General features: G+C 51.4%; 5 protein-coding genes across 5 annotated transcripts; 4 read left to right on the forward strand and 1 right to left on the reverse strand.

The window, feature by feature from the left end:
- The first annotated feature begins 260 nt into the window (after positions 1–260).
- Positions 261–4,208, forward strand: ASPVEDRAFT_428989 (cytoskeletal protein-binding protein SLA1). Its single transcript, XM_040812690.1, has 5 exons — positions 261–595; positions 777–2,123; positions 2,177–2,213; positions 2,265–3,923; positions 3,976–4,208. The coding sequence occupies exons 1-5, from the start codon at positions 398–400 to the stop codon at positions 3,999–4,001; spliced, it is 3,267 nt and encodes a 1,088-aa protein (XP_040663549.1). The 5' UTR covers positions 261–397; the 3' UTR covers positions 4,002–4,208.
- Positions 4,209–5,407: 1,199 nt separating this feature from the next.
- ASPVEDRAFT_49734 (uncharacterized protein) lies at positions 5,408–9,291 on the reverse strand (the record flags this gene model as incomplete). Its single annotated transcript, XM_040814213.1, has 7 exons — positions 5,408–7,498; position 7,534; positions 8,096–8,587; positions 8,643–8,725; positions 8,781–8,898; positions 8,953–8,990; positions 9,049–9,291. The coding sequence occupies 7 exons, from the start codon at positions 9,289–9,291 to the stop codon at positions 5,408–5,410; spliced, it is 3,066 nt and encodes a 1,021-aa protein (XP_040663550.1).
- A 1,385-nt stretch (positions 9,292–10,676) lies between these two features.
- ASPVEDRAFT_429163 (uncharacterized protein) lies at positions 10,677–11,357 on the forward strand. Its single transcript, XM_040812701.1, has 3 exons — positions 10,677–10,997; positions 11,145–11,172; positions 11,263–11,357. Exons 1-3 carry the CDS (start codon positions 10,779–10,781, stop codon positions 11,271–11,273), a joined length of 258 nt encoding a protein of 85 aa, XP_040663551.1. The 5' UTR covers positions 10,677–10,778; the 3' UTR covers positions 11,274–11,357.
- On the forward strand, positions 11,263–13,125 carry ASPVEDRAFT_37223 (phosphatase PAP2 family protein). Its single transcript, XM_040811419.1, has 3 exons — positions 11,263–11,830; positions 11,894–12,419; positions 12,480–13,125. The coding sequence occupies exons 1-3, from the start codon at positions 11,441–11,443 to the stop codon at positions 12,890–12,892; spliced, it is 1,329 nt and encodes a 442-aa protein (XP_040663552.1). The 5' UTR covers positions 11,263–11,440; the 3' UTR covers positions 12,893–13,125.
- A 1,352-nt stretch (positions 13,126–14,477) lies between these two features.
- On the forward strand, positions 14,478–16,539 carry ASPVEDRAFT_123152 (PWWP domain protein; the record flags this gene model as incomplete). Its single annotated transcript, XM_040806055.1, has 5 exons — positions 14,478–14,643; positions 14,775–15,225; positions 15,284–15,638; positions 15,692–15,920; positions 15,974–16,539. 5 exons carry the CDS (start codon positions 14,478–14,480, stop codon positions 16,537–16,539), a joined length of 1,767 nt encoding a protein of 588 aa, XP_040663553.1.
- Between the last annotated feature and the right edge of the window lie 652 nt (positions 16,540–17,191).

Below are 17,191 nucleotides of genomic sequence, written 5' to 3' on the forward strand. Positions count from 1 at the left end.
CCTCCCATCTTCTCACTCAATTCCACGGCAGTCCGCCCATCCCGTCTTCTTCGTCCTCTGCGGTTTTGTCCAAACCTCCAAGACTGTACCCCGGATTTGTTCCGTTCCAGCCTGATCCATGAGTTGGGAGCTGCCAAGACCAGCCCACTCTGAGTCTCTTGCGCCGACTCTCGTCTCCGACTGACTACCTACGACCCGACCGTCCAGTGACATCCCAATCAACCACCCGGCCCTCTTTCCTCGCCTTTGCCCCTTTCCTAGCTCAACGCCTGAAGACACTTATCCTGACGCCGGATTCTTTTCTCGCTGCCGCAGCAGCCGGACAGCCCTCCTTCCACCTCTGCCCATTCTCCCGATCAGCACACGCGGCCCGTCGTCCGGTTGACCTGCGAACAACATGGGTTTCATCGGTGTCTACACCTCCATCTACGACTACCACCCGCAAGCGCAGGGCGAATTAGAGCTGCGTGAAGGTGACTTACTCTACGTTCTCGAGAAAAGCGATGAGGACGATTGGTGGAGAGCTAAAAAGAAGGCGGACCGGGACGATGAAGATGAGCCCGAGGGTCTAGTGCCTAATAACTACGTCGAGGAGGTAAGAGCACCACTCCGAGTTCTCCTGAGGTCTGGGGATGGGAAGGAACATTTGCAATGGCAAACTGTACCTTGCATGAAGCTCCTTGGAAATCTCTCCACCTCTCAGGGGTTCATGAAGACGCGATGACGTCCCAGCCCACCGCAACGCAAGAGCTAACAGAACATTGATAAACTAACAGGCCAACCCGATTGACACTGCGAAAGCGCTCTATGATTATACACGCCAGACAGATGAAGAGGTATCTTTCTCAGAGGATGCGAACTTGGATGTTTACGACACCTCGGATCCGGACTGGACCCTGGTTGGAGTCAATACAGATTTCGGATTCGCTCCGTCAAATTACATTGAAATTGTTGGAGATTCTGTAAACCGTGCGGGATATGATCAAACGCCTGCATCGCCAGAACCTCCCTCTGCCGCCATTGCCCCTTCAGTCCCCGAACCAGCAGCCCCTAGCCTTCCACAGCGCCCGGAGGCAGCACCCACGGAAGAAGTCGGCAGCGCGCCTGTCTCAAGATCTCCTCCTGAGGCAGCCCAAAACCCCGCTGCTGCGGCAATTGCCAGTATTCTTCACGAGCAACATGGTGCTCCAGGGTCGGATAGGGATGTTCCCCCGCCCCCGCAACCTCCGCGGCCGGCCGAACCCCAAGTGGCCCGCGAACCTTCACCCCCAGCCCCCAAATTGCCTCGAAGACCTCCCTCAGAACAGTTGACTTCCCCGGTCCATCTTGACTCGCCCCCGCCCGAGCTGTCACCTGTTGCCAATCCCAGACATGCTTCGTTACGAGAAGGTGATGGCGGGCCCCGGGAATCGCCCCCTTATAACCGGGTTGGACGGACAGCGCCGCGTTCTCCATCCGGATACCACATGTACAATATCAACGAAATGGTTGAGGTTATGGGTAAAAGGAAGAAGATGCCCACGACGCTGGGAATCAACATTGCTACAGGGACTATCTTCATCTCGCCGGAGGACGAGGGGGAAGTGCAGGAGTGGACCGCGGAAAAACTTACTCATTACTCAATTGAAGGAAAGCACGTCTTTATCGATCTCGTCCGCCCTAGCAAGAGTGTGGACTTCCATGCCGGAGCCAAGGACACGGCGCGCGAGATCGTCTCGGCGTTGGGTGAAATCTCTGGGGCTTTCCGTGCAGAGGGTTTACGGGAAGTTATTGAGGCTGGCGCTGGCGGTGGCGGCGCACAGAAGAAGGGAAATATCCTTTATGAATTCATGGCGCAAGGTGACGATGAGGTCACAGTTGATGTGGGCGATGAAGTGGTCATCATAGATGACTCCAAGTCCGACGAATGGTGGATGGTCCGACGCATAAAGAACGGGAAGGAGGGTGTAGTTCCAAGTAGCTACGTGGAAGTCACTGGTTTTGTTACACCCGCGCCTCCAGCCGCAACGGCTGTCGAATCTGGATTGTCGGCCGTGGAGAGGAACAGACTTGAAGAGGCACGTCTGGCTAAGGAGGCCACTCGGAAATCCGTATCGGAATCAGCTGAACCGCGAAGCCCACAGGTATGATGTCGTTCCGCCGAATTTGGGAGAGAGGCTAACAGTACATAATATAGCATCACAAGAGAGACAGCAAGAGTAGCCAGAAGTCCAGTAAGTATTTGTAGTTTTATGTCCCTTATCACCGTTCTAACCATCGTCTAGAGCCCGACCCGGCAAAGGTGAGGTCGTGGATTGACCGGTCCAAAGCATTCACCGTGGAGGCCCAGTTCATTGGCTTGCAAGATGGTAAAATCCATCTGCACAAGACGAACGGAATCAAAATTGCGGTCCCAATCCCAAAAATGTCTTTAGAGGACTTGGTATATGTTGAAAAAGTTACCGGAGTCTCACTCGACGAAGACAAACCGTTGTCCGACATTCGTGACAAGGCGCGGAGCGAACGCAAATCTGGTGCTACTTTTCAACAGTCCGACTATGATTGGTTTGATTTCTTTCTCAAGGCTGGTGTTGGTCCTCATCAATGTGAACGATACGCGCAAAACTTTGCGAAAGATTCGATGGATGAAGGTGTTCTCCCTGATATCAGCCCGGAAACTCTGCGCACATTGGGCCTAAAAGAAGGCGATATCTTGCGAGTGATGAAGTACTTGGATGGGATGTTTGGGCGGACCGGCCGCAAGGGGAAGCCGCTCAATGTCAGCTTTGGTGGGGAGGAGGTCATGGGCAATGGCGAGGATTCAGGTGGTCTCTTTGCTGGACCCGGTGGATCGCTGCGCAACAACACTCGGAAGGGGCGGCCAGCGCCCGCTGTTCAGACAAATGATGTGGTTGATCCGAAGGTATTTGAGCAGAAGGATGGCGTAAAGCCAGCGGAAGCCAAGGCTAGTACTCCTCCACCGGCGGCTGCCGCTGCCGAGAAACCTGTCCAAAAGGGCTTCGACGACGATGCATGGGAAGTAAAGACTCCGACGCAAACGTCAGCTCCGGCAGCAAGTTCACAGCCTCCCGCTGCGGTATCCGCTGCAACTAGCCAGCCACCATCTGCAGCTATGTCGGATCTATCGCTGCTTCAAGCACCCCTTCAACCGACTCCTGCGCAGCCGGCTCCCGCTCCTGCTCAGTCGCCCCCAGCAGCGCAGCCTATCCAAGCTCAGCCGACTGCAGTGCCTGTTCAGCCGCAGCCAACGGGGGCCTCGCCAGGCTTTTTCCAACAACTTGCACAGATTCCGCAACAGCCCAGACAACGCCCACAAGCTCCTCAGGCCATGGGTCAAAACTCTCTTATACCGCCACCTCCCCAGCGGCCGCTCTCTGCGCCTCAGAACATGCCTCAACCACAACCTTTTGGCGTTCCTCAGCTCCAGCCGCAGCTGACAGGCTTGCCTCAGCAAGGTCCTCAAATGACGGGCGCTGGATTCCAGCAGCCGTTCCAGCCACAACAAACCGGGCTTATGGCTCCAAATCAGTTTCAGAACGGACTTATGCCGCAGCCTACAGGCTTCCAGCCCCAGTCGCAATTCGGGATACAGCAACAGCAGCAGCAGCAGACTGGTTTCCCGGGCCTCGCCCCACAACAAACGGGGTTCGGCGGTTTCCAGGCCTCTCCTCAACAACCAATGCAGACTGGCATCAACTCTATTCTCCCACCCGCATTGCAGCCTCAACCCACTGGTATGAACGGTTCAGTGGCCTATTCTCCATCCCCTCCCCCGGTTCCACCCATCCCCCAGCAACCCACAGCTATGCCTTTACAGGCACAGAAGACTGGTCCAGCGCCACCGATCCGATTTGGTGTCAAGCCTGATGCTCCTAAGAAGCTTGCTCCACAGCCGACAGGGAAAGCAAACCTCTCGCAAGCTAGTAAGTCCACGTCCTGCCACCCTGAGCGCTACTTGTTAGCTAACTGGCGTAGCCCCCACGAATCCGTTCGGCTTTTAAACAAAGCAGACATGTATATAGGATTTCCAACTTCGCAGCACATGACCTTTTCATCATACATTATCCTTTGCTCATTCTGCCGGCGGGATTGCAAGCGTGATCCTCCCTAATCCTCTCTCCTCTCATAAGCACTATGATACATGCAGCGATCTAGGCATGGCCTTTCCCATCTATCCACGCAGCAAAGCCTCAGTATTTTGTTACGTGGTGCACCTTCAGCGAACTAGACTTCGATATCCATTTTCTTTTCCATTCCCCTTTTTCCTTGCTCTTTCCCTCATGGACTGGGCTGAACTCTATCACGTAATTTTGGAAGACTACGTCTAACGCTCTCCCTATTTCCTTTTGTCTTGGCTTTTGTTCTTTGGTCTGCCAGCATTTTGAAACGCTGCATCACGCTGCATGGACCAGTCATGTCTAGCATCATGTTTACCCCTGTCCAAGCTGTGTGGCCTTGTGGTTCTTATCCTTATCATTCACCCGGGGTCTTGACTGGGTGTTGTACGTATTACCTGACTGTAGCAGCTAGTGCTATCCTCTTATGTCACTATCTAATGTTGAGTTGTGTTGGTTTGAACTGTGAAATAAACTTATTGGGCATAACGTATTGTGTTATGTAGCAGGGTTTGCCATAGGATGTGCTAAACTTCTAACTATTAGGTACGATGAGGATTCTGGCGAGTCACACCAACAACAATGCTAGGATTGAACTCTCAGGCTTTCTCCCTGTGTTTGTCGGAACCCATATTGTGCCAGGGGTTTAGATTAAATGATAGATGGTTGTTGAAGAGCAGGCGTGGCGGTCGAAGCTGGGAAGAACGACTCCTGTTCCCCCACAACGGGCTCGCTCCCCCATTTATAATACTACAGAATTACTTACTATGTGTAATACTTAAGGAACACTAGTGGCTCTGATGGCTCTTCATTTAACAGCTCTTTAAATTGCTGAATATACGTCTACCTGTATACATTCAGATACTATAAGTACAAAGGAGATGACGGCCAACCCGAGGCTAGTCTAAGTCATCCATCAAGCACGCTCCCCACCTCGAACGCCAACCATATTCTAGGTCAGTCTTAGTCGGGATTTGGTGATTCTGTTGAAGCTGTGAGTGTTGGGGTCCCGGGACCGAGGATGTTTGTTGAGAAGGCAAGAGATGGTTTTGCGGTGAGGTTTGTGGAGACAGAGTAGCAGGACCCTTGCTGCTTCAACTGCTTATCACAGACATTGCCGCAGATAGATTGCAACCTGAGGCGTATACAATTTGAAATTTATACTTCTCTCGAGCGGGTTTCACGCTGGGATCCAATTGCCACAAACATCAACCGTGGTCCAGAAGCCATAGTATCATAGGCTTATCAAATCCTAATAAGTAGAAAATATGGGTGGGTGAACTGAAGGCTGCTCATGTGTCATCCCAAAGTCCAAATACCGGAAGATCCTCGGCCATGTAAAGAAGGCCATTGTCTGACAAGATCATATCAGAAAGCGGCGTCTGGCCTCCAGGCTCCGCCCTCATCCCAGATGGCATGGTGCCACCGGGTGAAAACCCAATTGGTATCCCGGTAGTGGTCAATGTAGAGATTACAGAGTCATACGGGAGCCCCCCTGTTGCGGCCGTGCCACATAGAGCATCCCAAATGTTGTTGTCTTGGGGTGCGAGTGCTGGTAGCTCGGGAGGCTGTGATGGCGTAGGGTTTGCTGGTGGGAGCTTATCCGGAGATAAAGGAGATGGCACGGCGGGTTCACCGGCCCGACGTGCAGGCATAGTATCCACTTCTAAAGACGGTTCACTTGCAGGCCCTACTTGGCCAAAGAGCTGGTCGACTTGTCGACTGCGCTGTTCCATCCATTGCCGGTTTCGTTGGCTAACGTACTCGGCCACTGCAGCTCGAAGATACTTCACAATCTGAAGGAAGCGGCAGGCGTGTGGATCGTATGGTACAAAGAGGCCGAGAAATTTCTCCGCTTTATTCATACCTTCTTCAAGTGGGAGAAAATTGTCGTAATCGGCGAAAAAAGCGGCTCCCAGGACCACTGCTGAGTTGAAGACGGAATTTATTAAGAACGGTAACCTGCGCGGTAAGTTTTCGTATGTTGAAAGGCCGTCCACGATGTCAAGACCGCGCAACGCAGAGTAAACACAGGCATCGGCGAAAAGAGAAAGGCGAGAGGTAGCATTCCTGGCCTCAGGGGCCCTAGAAGCTTCTTTCTTGTTTCTCACGTATTGTGATACCCAGAAGATGAGGAAAGGTCGTGTTAAAAGGATGATCGACCAGTAGTATGATCCAAATACATGTGCTGCAGCCAGGTTCTCTTCCAGCGATTTGGAATCTAATCGTTCTGTTTGCATTTGGAGGAAAGCAGGTAGGTTCCTGACCCAAGTTCGATGCTGATTAGAAATATTCTCCGCGACGTTAATTGATACGACCTGTCGCATATACACTTCGGTAAGGACTCGCTCAAAAATGCGACACAGGGATACAACGGTTGTAGATAGCTGATCCCGTGGCAGGTGTGATTCTCTTCGGGAGATCTCATCCTCGCGTACGTCATAATCGAAATCCGACGTGGCAGGTGGACGTCCCAAAGAAGCGCTAAGAAATAGGTCCATCATACGAAGACTTCTCCACACTCGTTCCCTGGCCCGCCTTTCCCGCGCAGTAAACAGGGAGTTTGCGTCCTTTCGGTGAATGCCCACTGCATATGCAGCCCGTAAAGCGATGCCGAGGTTCATGAATGCACCATTCCGGCGACAAGCACCGAGCATGTACATGGAAATGAGAACATAGGACTGGATGGTATATAGACTGGGAGTCTCGGTGAATGCCGAGAAGGCGAGTTGCCGGCCACTGACAAAATATTGCTCGGCCAGAGTTTGGTTCGTATCAGATACCTGCGCACCTATTGCAAGGACGAGGTAGAAAATTGAGCTGACTGTATCCTCATCACCTGTCGGATTTCCAATCCAATTTGCAAGCCGCGGATGAAACTCCTCGAGATCAAACAGGTCCAGCAACGGGCTAGTAGCCAAGACATACTGGCGAGCGAGCCGTTGCGCCTCATCATTGCTCGGGGGTTCGATCAGCGGCCCGCTCTGAGTAGTCGAGCTGCTTTGGAAAGCCTCTAGCATAGAGTGGCGTGATGTATCCTCCGTGAATTCGCACCGCCCAATTGACAGCGAAACGATGCGACGGACGCTCTGCACGAACGACAAGCTCGCAGAGTCCCCAATATACATAAACTTCCCTTGGCCGTCTCGAAGCAATCGCGCAACCTTTGGAACAGGCGCCGCGCCATCCTTATCATCTCCAACATCTTGTTCTATGTTCGCGCTTGTGTCCTCGAGAGAATTGAGCAAATGGTCCATGGCCGTTCGCCGCTGTGGAGTGGGCACCAGGTGTTCGCTAAGCAACATCGCTTCCTTGGGATCATTGCTGGGCCGAAGCAATCGAGCTGGCTTATCCGAGAAATGGCAGTCTGCTTCTTTGCGGCGCTGGACGCATATCGTACATGGCTGCTCCCCGTTACACTTTTGTTTCCTTCTCTTGCAACTGTCGCATGCACGGCGGCACCGTAGGCGGGCCCCCGGTGCGGTACTAGCTCGGGGCATACTGCGCGCTACTATTTAAGCTCATAAATGGATCAATCACTCTTCGCCGAGAAGCTGTGCGGACGGCGGTCAATGCGGGGAGCCGGAGCAGCAATCTATCGATGGTCGAGGAAAAGGCCGGTTCGGCTGCCCGTGGGATAGGGTGCTGACCATACCTTGCGGTATAGCAGTTAAACTATCGCGAATAACGCATTTGAGCAGTGCTGGACAACAAGAAAAGGGTGAAAGCAGTGTGTTGAAATGTGGTGGAAGTGCTTCGGTTTCCCCAGACTGCGCGAGGACATCGGGCTTGGCGTCTTTCCGAGTATGGTAAGATCGGCAGTTGACACCTCAGGTGTCAAACAGTCCCCCAACCGTTAAACACTTCCGCGATTGCTTGGAGATATCGCATCTTGGTCATGAATTGGCGTTCAATTTGCTATAATACCAGTACATTACAGCTAAACTTAGCACCCGCTAGAAATCAGATTCGCCCATTACTCAGGCCGGAAAGACACAAGTCTTCCGAAAGTGTCCGCTGTGCCCCAGATGCCATGGCGCAAGCCTGACAACTGAACAATCTGGCTATGGTCGACGAACAGGTTAACGTCGATGCCAAACTCCCTCATGTACCAGGTATACACCTGGGGGTCTGCTGCCTCGAACATGACACGCTCGGGTGGAAGCTCCTTCATGATTTTCGACACCACGTCCGTTCTCCACGAGTTTACATTCTCAGTGATGCCCTCAGATTCGATCATCAGGCGCTCAACGCCCGCGTTGAGAAATCTGTGTCCCAAGTTCACCAGCTTTCCAGGATCGGAAGTGCCGAGTGATTCGAGACCGGCGGCTGAGGTGTCACCGCCAGCTCCGAATTGAATGCCTAGCTCGGGTTTTGCTTTTAGTCCGTACGAGTGAACCTTGTCGACAAGGCGGAGCCAGTCCTCTTCAGGGAAGGACAGAAAACCTGAAGAAAGCTCGATCACGTCGAATCTGTGCAATATTAAGCTATACTCGAACTGAGAGTGGGGTTGGGCAGATGGCATACCCTAAGTCTTTGCATTTTGAGAGATATTTGTCGAACACCGCGTTCGGGTCTGGGTGTGTGAGGAGATGCTCGGCCCATCCACCCTACGTAAGGTTAGTCAGGATCCATCTCACCAGTTATGAAGTTTTTGACACTAACCGTTGACGCATAGACGTCGTATTCATGTGCAAGGTCAATCAACTCTCTGAGAGGCTTCTCTGGGAAGAGCGAGAAAGAGCCTCCGGCGAATTTAAGTCCGTCGACATGTGTGCCCATCCTATGAACCTCAGCATTAACTCCAAGTTTCATCCATTTGGATACAAACACTTACGTCTCGAGAACATCGGCGAGGTATCTCTTGCCCATCACCTACAATCGCGAATTAGCCTCTGCCGCCTGTTTGCTAGGATCAATCTCGGGTACATGCGGTATAGTACGGTCCTCTGATCTCGGTCACCCCCTTAGTTCTAGGCTTCTTCGGTCGAGGGTTCGATCGCGCGAACCCAAATCCGTTGGCCTTATCTTGGAGCAGGATGTTTGCCTCCTGCGCAACAGGGGCTGTGGTCGACAAGTTCCTAGACCATACCGGCGGCGCGGCGGTTTTCTGCAGTGCCGAGCCAAAGGCCTTTCTCGATGAAAAAGCGGCGGTTCGAGCTATTGGGGACATCATTGTAACTGTAGGGTTATATGATGTCGCGATTTACTGATATCAAACGTTCGGTTATTTTCGTTGAAAGCGCTTCAACAATTATGTTTTGGTCAAATATTGATATTAAGACTATGATACAGGTCGAGATGGGACGATGAACAGCATATAAAGCAGAGTATGTATCTACTCATGTGAGCGAGGGTTTCATCATATATACATCATTTATCCCCTATAGTGAGGCTTTCCAGTCGCTCCGAGGTCAGACAACTCCTATGAAGTCAAGGTGGTGTAGATTAGATAGGTATGATGTCATCCCCTAGGTAGCTTGGATCAGATAACTTGTTGTTCCTATCCTATATCAATCTCGGAGGGTCGGTACACGAATTCGGTCAGTAGCGCAGTAGCAATAAATCTCACGACGTTTGGAACTCATAATTAGCGCCGGGTGAACCAGAAGCCAAGTTAAAGCATGGATCCCAGAGGTTACATTTATGCAATTCATAAAATTGTGCGGAGTAATGTACGGAAGGAGCGATGCACGGCGATCTTCGGTAATCGGAACCTGTTGATGGTCCGCTGACAAGTTTATTCATCCGCCCCCGAGCAGGTGAGTATACGTACGGTAACACGATACGCGCTGCTTGTTGGACTTGCAGTCTGACAGACATCCTCTTCCCGTCGGGCACGGAGACTGGCATCTCCGTAGGTGAGTGGGCATTGACAAGTGTCGCATTCGACACATCAAATAATTGCGATTTTCCATGTTCCAATAGTGCACATAAGCGCCGTAACAAACAACTCCGCTGCGAATTTTCGTTGCCTCGACTTATCGACATCCTCAAGAGCCAATTCCGCTTTTGAAATTTAGGTGGCGAGCTTTGGTCACAGCTGTTCCGTAATCTCTCGCACAAAGAGATCACATCGCGGAGCGTCGGTGGGACGAAGGTCTCAGCACTCCAGAGACAGAGTACTCCCACTCCGTTTCGGAGATGGGTTCCATATTTACCTATCTGTAACGCATCCCCCGTGGACGTGTGCTTGCTTTGATCACGAGCGCAAGGATTGTGACTTTGATGGTAACTCAATCGGCGTAAAAGAACTGTCCGCCAAGCGGGTGGCTTGTTCCACTCAAAAGCAAAACCCTCGTCGGTGGTGGAAAGCCACTGGTGGGCTTGGGCTTAGAGAGATGCCCCGGCGTAATGGCCGTACCAGCCTTATGATCAATAATACCACGCCAGATGATAGGGCTGCGGTTCGCCATTCTCCACCCAGCCCGCACGACCTCCTGCCGCAATTGGTTCATCGCGGATCTACCTCGAATCTGAAATTGGAAGTTCAGTCGGAAGCTGGAGAGCCCAACGGAGTGAGCAACTCGCAGGCACAATGCTCCTCCTGAAGCCTGCAATGAAGCCCACTTGGCCTGGTTATCGGGCCCTCTGAGTTGGAACTTGGAAAGGGTCTCAGAACAGCTCACCAACTCGAAGAGACCTCTGCAAGGAGATGCTTCGATGGGTACCTCTGTGTCTGCCTGGTCAACCAGGTCAATGTGCCCAGGTCTTGCTCAACTAGCAGGCTTGTCCTTCTCCACTGGACCACTGAGGCCGAGGAACAGTCCTGGGGCCTGGAGACATTCGGCTCTGCAATCAAGTCTCTGCTTCCGGAACCCGACAGTTCCGGCTTTGTGTTTGCAACGATATTTTGTTTACATTACACAGGTGAATACACAGGTGTAAGCCACCCCACTCGGGAGTCCTTCATCCAGTGATGACTATACGCTGAAATTAGGGAGACAGCAGGGGTGTGTTTGTTCTGAGAACTTGGGCATAAGGCAGGCTGACTAGGTACAATAAATACTCACGTACCCGCATATGAAGAAGGAACCCGCCGCTGCACCCTCCGGCCGTAAGTAATATCTCTCTCTCTCTTTCTCGTATCACTAGGCGTCCGCCAGCTACGGCATAGACCTAATTTTTACGCCGGCTGTACCAACAGAGGCGAGTTAAGCGGGGGCGTTCTTTGTCCCAGTGGTGAATCTGGTGATGCTGCACTGGCTTATTCGTTCCTAATCTCGTTCCCTACGGCGGCTCTCCTCCTCTGTCGCCTTACGTCTCTCATTTGCTTCTTATTTAACTTCCTCAAAGACCGCTAGCCAGCCTTCCAGGAGTACATCATGGGAGTCGGAGCTATTTTGGAACCCTTGGTGGTCATTGTCCTTCTTTTTGGTGGCACTTGGATTAATCGCACCGCTGGGCCGTTTCCTCCCGCGCGAAATTCTCGCGCCAAATCCCCAGCTCGCCATCGTGCAGCCTCGCCGGATTCCATCGAGTCGGGCCTCTCCTCACCTACATCAAAGGATGGGCTTTTAAACAGCCGACCACTGTCTCCGTCATACTCGCGATCCGGACAAGAGACATGGCGCACCCGCCAAGTTAGAATACTGTTGTGGACATTCGAACTTACCTCGCCAAACACTGCTGTTTTCCATGATCGTCTCCTCAGTCGCTTACTGCGAAAGTTGCCGTTCCTGGCCGAATGCTGGTACTGGGCGTTGGTCTACTGGGTAAGCATTTCCTCTTCCTTGGATCGCCTTGAACTATAAAAGAGACTAACTTCGCACGCGCAGACATACCAATTAGGGAGAGCGTTCACTGCCGTAACTCTACAAGAAGGAACTGTCGACGTAGCGCGGAAACATGCCTTGCAACTTATTGAAATTGAACAAACCCTGGGGCTCTTCTGGGAAGTCCCGATCCAGCAGTTTTTCCTCCGGCACCCGTTACTCATGAGATGGACCAATTGGATATATTCATTCATTCATATCCCTGGAACAATTGCATTCTTAGTCTGGCTATATTATTACACTATCACAAGAAACCGGCCCGATGAATCTCAATTGGGGAAACCTCGAGGTGGCTCGCCAGCAGGGCCGCTCCTTTACCAAGCCCGCCGACGCACCTTGGCCGTATGCAATCTCCTTGCATTTGTTGTTTTCACTCTGTGGCCATGTATGCCGCCTCGCCTGCTGAGCGACAAGGGCGTTGAAGGACCCGAAGGGAAGCTGGCGCGCAGTTATGGGTTCGTGGATACCGTACACGGGGCCGAAGGTGCTGGTAGTGTGTGGACCGAGAATAGATTTTGCAATCAATACGGTAAATAATAACCCTGTCTCCTCTTCTTTCTCGTTTGGTCATGTACTCACTATTTGACAGCTGCAATGCCTTCTCTACATTTCGGATATTCTCTTATGATCGGACTCACCATCATGACAATTCCACTACCGGCGCATCAGCGCCTCTCGACTCGAGTTCGCATTGGGCCCTTTGGGGTTCAGATTCCATCAAGACATCGCTTAGTTTGTCTATTCCTCGGCGCTGCCTATCCGTCCATAATTCTCGCTGCGATTGTCGCAACGGCAAACCACTTCATTCTTGACGCTGTTGCTGGTGCCGTTGTGTGCTCTCTTGGGTGGAAGTTCAATGGAGTCCTCTTGAATTTGATACCACTGGAAGACTACTTTCTTTGGATGGTCCGAATACACAAGCCAGAGCCGGCAGAAACGGCGGTGGATCTTGAACAATGGTCTGACGATAGTGATGTTGAATGCGCGCCGATAGTTGCCTGAACACAGGGGGCGACCCGGCTAATAATCCTTATATTATGTTGCATTTTGATGATACCCCTTTCTTCACCATCGTGATCATCATGTTCTCACCCTGGCTGGTTCTTCACAGCCTATTCCTTATCCTTAGGGTCGCTCTTTTCCCCCATCTTTATGAGGGAGTCTGTATAATTAATTACCGTATATAAATACCTAATATGATACTGAGTGTCAGAGATTACGGAATCATTATGTCGTCCTTGGTGCATGTGTATTTGCGAGCTTTATGTTCGATTTCTATGCAATTCGAAAGCGCATCTCGATTATATATATTTCCCCGAGCCGCAAATGGAGGCGAGTAAACTGGTATCTTTTAACTGAAGACGATAAAAAGGAAAAGATATATATAAATCGATTTTTGCGGTAAAGTGTCATTGAATGATAAGCTCTGTTTCGTAGACGATGAAAGCCGCAGTATAGAAGGCTTAGCACTTGCAAGAAGCTGGGGCTGCTTACATTGCGCAATCCATAGATTAGTTGTATGGAGACTGAACCACTTCTACTTCCCCGTCACTCCTTCCAACCCCAAAACACTTGCATTTGAGCCTTGAGGATACCAAGACACCCCCACCAAGGTTGCCCTGCTGTTCTTTGCGCCCTGCAATATTCAAGATCGTCGGCAGCAAACGCGGGGTTTAACAGCGTTCCCTGCCCTCGACTTTCCCGGCTGTCCTGGCAACTACAGACTGCCTCTTGCCGTGGCGATAGGTCTGTGATTCACCCTCTCTAAGCATATAAAAAAAACTCTTTTTAACTTTATTTGACAGACTCCTCAGTAGACGGAATCGTCTAGTCGCAACTATTATCACTCCTACGCGTGCGCCAAGTTACGCGCCGGCCAGTCGCGAACAGCTTCACTCTTCATCCAGCTGCATTACTCTCCCGGTACGAAACCTTTAAAAAGCCAAAGTGCTTCGATACTTTATTGTTTCAGCTGGGTTGACTGTTTCGTGTTGCTTTGTAGCTTCTCCGCATTCTGAGGGGTTGGAGAATCATCGCCCAGAATCCGCGTCAAACCTTCTATCACCAAGAGGGATATCACCGATACTTCATCAACCGCCTTTGATTTCATCACGTCTCGGTGCCTTTACACGCCTTTACACGCGTGGTTATCTAGCTGAGCATCACGGCGTTGCTGTTACCCACTGAGAGCTTCTGCCAGTTACCACCAGGCTCTACCCTGTAAGTGAATTCACATCTCGGCTCACGGAGCACATGCTAAACCTTCACACTAGAGAATTCCCAAATCTATCAAGAATCAAGTGTCCGACCACGAGAAGAAAGTAACTGGGCAGTTGCGTTGGTATTTGTGTTCTGTTGCTGGGCTCGATCGTTGCGTCATTTACGGGCTGCGAGCTCCCTTTTCCCCCAGTGCAACGCGTTGTCGACTTCCCGCCTCCCGGCGTCGCGACCTTCTCCACCACCATCTCTCCCACCGAAAGCCACATCGACCTTTCCAACCATCTCTTGCAGGAAGGTTTTGGCTTCTTTCTCATCCACCCGAAATCTCTTTGCTACTCGAATTTATTATTGAGTGCCGCTGAGAACCATGGCCGAAGCCAACACCACCCCCTCGGCGCCTGCCCCAGAAGCTGGTGAGGCGTCTGCTGAGCGCGCTCCTGCAGAGGTTCAAGCTGGCCCTCAAGAGTCGGCGACTGAGCCCAGCAAGGAGAACGCAGAGAACGAGGCCAATGGCGCGGATGAAAAGCCTGCTGGTAAGTGCACTTTCAGCTTGTTTTTGGGCCCCTGCCCCTGCCTGTCGATGCCAGATGGCGATCGCGTGCACTTGTGTGTTGTTGTATCTTTGTTGAGTAGCCCGACTAACCTCTGCTGTTCATTCATACAGAAAGCACAACCGCGCAGGAGGACAAGAAGGAATCGTCCGACGCCGCTGCTGAAAAGCCTAACACATCTACCGAATCTGCCGATGCGAAAAAATCCGACGAGGGTCCTGCTGCACCGGAGCCCAACGGAACACCAAAGTCCACCAAGAAGTCATCCGCTAAGCGCAAGTCGACGGGCGGGGATACCAAATCCAAACTGAGCCGCAAGAAGTCTATGACTCGCATCCCACAGCTTGATGCCAAACCTGGCGATTACTACCTTGCGCGTCTTCGCAGCTTCGCCCCGTGGCCCGCAATCGTCTGCGATGAAGAGATCCTTCCTCAGACCCTCCTGGACTCGCGTCCTGTGACAGCCCAGCGTGAAGACGGAACCTACCGAGAAGATTACGCCGACGGTGGCAAGCGCGCCGCTGAGAGAACTTTCCCTGTTATGTTCCTTCACACCAATGAATTGTACGTGCTCTTCACATATGGACGCCTGGAATAATTTTAGTGCTAACCCTGACACTAGCGCCTGGATTCCTAGCACTGACCTCACACCCCTTGATCCTGCTACCTGCAAGGATGTATCGGAGAAGGGCAAATCGAAGTCACTGGTGGCCGCTTACGGTGTTGCTGCGGAGGGTCATGATCTCGCATACTACAAAGAAATGCTCGCAGACCACCAACGCGCGATTCAACAGGAAGAGGAGGAGCGAGAAGCTGCCGCTGCTTCCAAGGCCGCCGCTAAGGCTGAAAGGGACGCGAAGAAGAACAAGCGGAAGAGCATGGATATTCACGATGATGTTGATGCGGAAGACGAGGGTGGTAAGCCGGCAAAGAGCTCTAAGAAGAGGAAGAAGGATGCTGAAGCCGAGAGCGAGAAGGTGAGTGACTTGTTTCCATTGCTCTTTATTTAATACTAATGCAATGGTTTTAGCCTTCTAAGACACCCAAGACGGGAACTAAGCTGAAGCTTACAACCCCGAAGGCCCCAACTGAGGAAAGTGGAAAGAAAGCCGCTGGGTCCAGCAAGGCTAAGCAGAGTGCTAGCAAGAAAGGGAAGAAAGCTGCAGCTGGCGATGGGAGCGACGAGTCGCGCCCCGTGTCCAAGGATCCTGAGCCCCAGGTTAACCTGGAGGAAGCTAAGAAGAAGAGAGAGAGAGAAGGTATGAGCCTTGCCCACCGTCAAGGAAACAAAACTGATGTTGATTGTTTCTAGTACTATTTGTCCGCCACCGCCTGCAGAAGGGGTTCATTTCCCGCGATCACCCTCCCAAGGAAGAAGAAATGTCGCAAATGTCGACCTATTTCAACAAGCTAGAGAAGCTCGGTGACCTAGAAGTCTCGATCATCCGCGAAACTAAGATTCACAAGGTCCTTAGAATGATTCTCAAACTGCCAAACATCCCACGTGACGAGGAGTTTAACTTCCGGAAGCGTGCTCTAGACGTTCTCTCCAAGTGGAAGAATGTTCTGGACAGTGATCGCGGAACACCCAGTCAGGAGAAGGAGAAGGACGAGAAGCCCAAGGCCAACGGTGTTGGCAAGGAAAAGGAGGGCACTGAAACCCCAAGTAAGACCGAGAAGGAGGACGACACTAAACTCGACTCCCCAGAACAGGATACCCCCATGCCTGACGCGGATGAGAAGAAGACCGAGGACACACCGGCACCTGCAAAGAGTGACGCCGATAAGGCAGCACCTGAGCCTGCAGAGAAAGAGGATGAGAAGGAGAAACCAGCGGGGGAGGCAGCAGAGGAAAAGACTGCCGAGGCTGCGGCGTGAGCCAACAGCATTGCCACCGCTAACTACTATTTATGTGCATGGCAAGGTAATTCTTGGTTGTTACTGTGATGTGATGATACTCTCCTCGCCTTGTTTTTTCCCCGAATGCTTTCCAAATTCATATTGTATGTGTTCGCAAGTGTCCTTTTACTCTTTCATTCTCTTGTTTCAATTCCTCACTTTATGCTCGTAGGAAGTATTTTACCAGTTCTTTTTTTCTTCTTTTTTTCCAGCTTAAATAACTCGTTTACTACATGTGTCGCGCTTCTACCTGCTTGCTTGTTTATTTTTTATTGAACTTTTTGCTGTTCTCTCGTTTCATCCTCGAGTGTCCCTCAGTTTCTCTCGAGCTACAGCTGTATCTCGTCTCTTTTCTTTTTTGGTTCTAGACACAAGGAAAAAAAAAAAACTGAGAGAGGCTGTGGGATAATCCGGCCTAATAAAAAGCTTTTCAAGATAACTCTACTTAACAGACTCTCAAGGTATTGCCTAGATTCCTAGGTGACTCTGAGGATGGATTCATTCTACCACGCGTATTCAAGCATCCCACGACTGAAAATATTATGTCACTGTCCGGGATAAAAGGGAGAGAACGACCCAAGGGCAAAAAGTATCATTACTTGACATCGAGAGAATGTAATAATAAGTGCTC

Source organism: Aspergillus versicolor, assembly GCF_001890125.1.
Source record: "Aspergillus versicolor CBS 583.65 unplaced genomic scaffold ASPVEscaffold_2, whole genome shotgun sequence".
Taxonomy (NCBI): Eukaryota; Fungi; Ascomycota; class Eurotiomycetes; order Eurotiales; family Aspergillaceae; genus Aspergillus; species Aspergillus versicolor.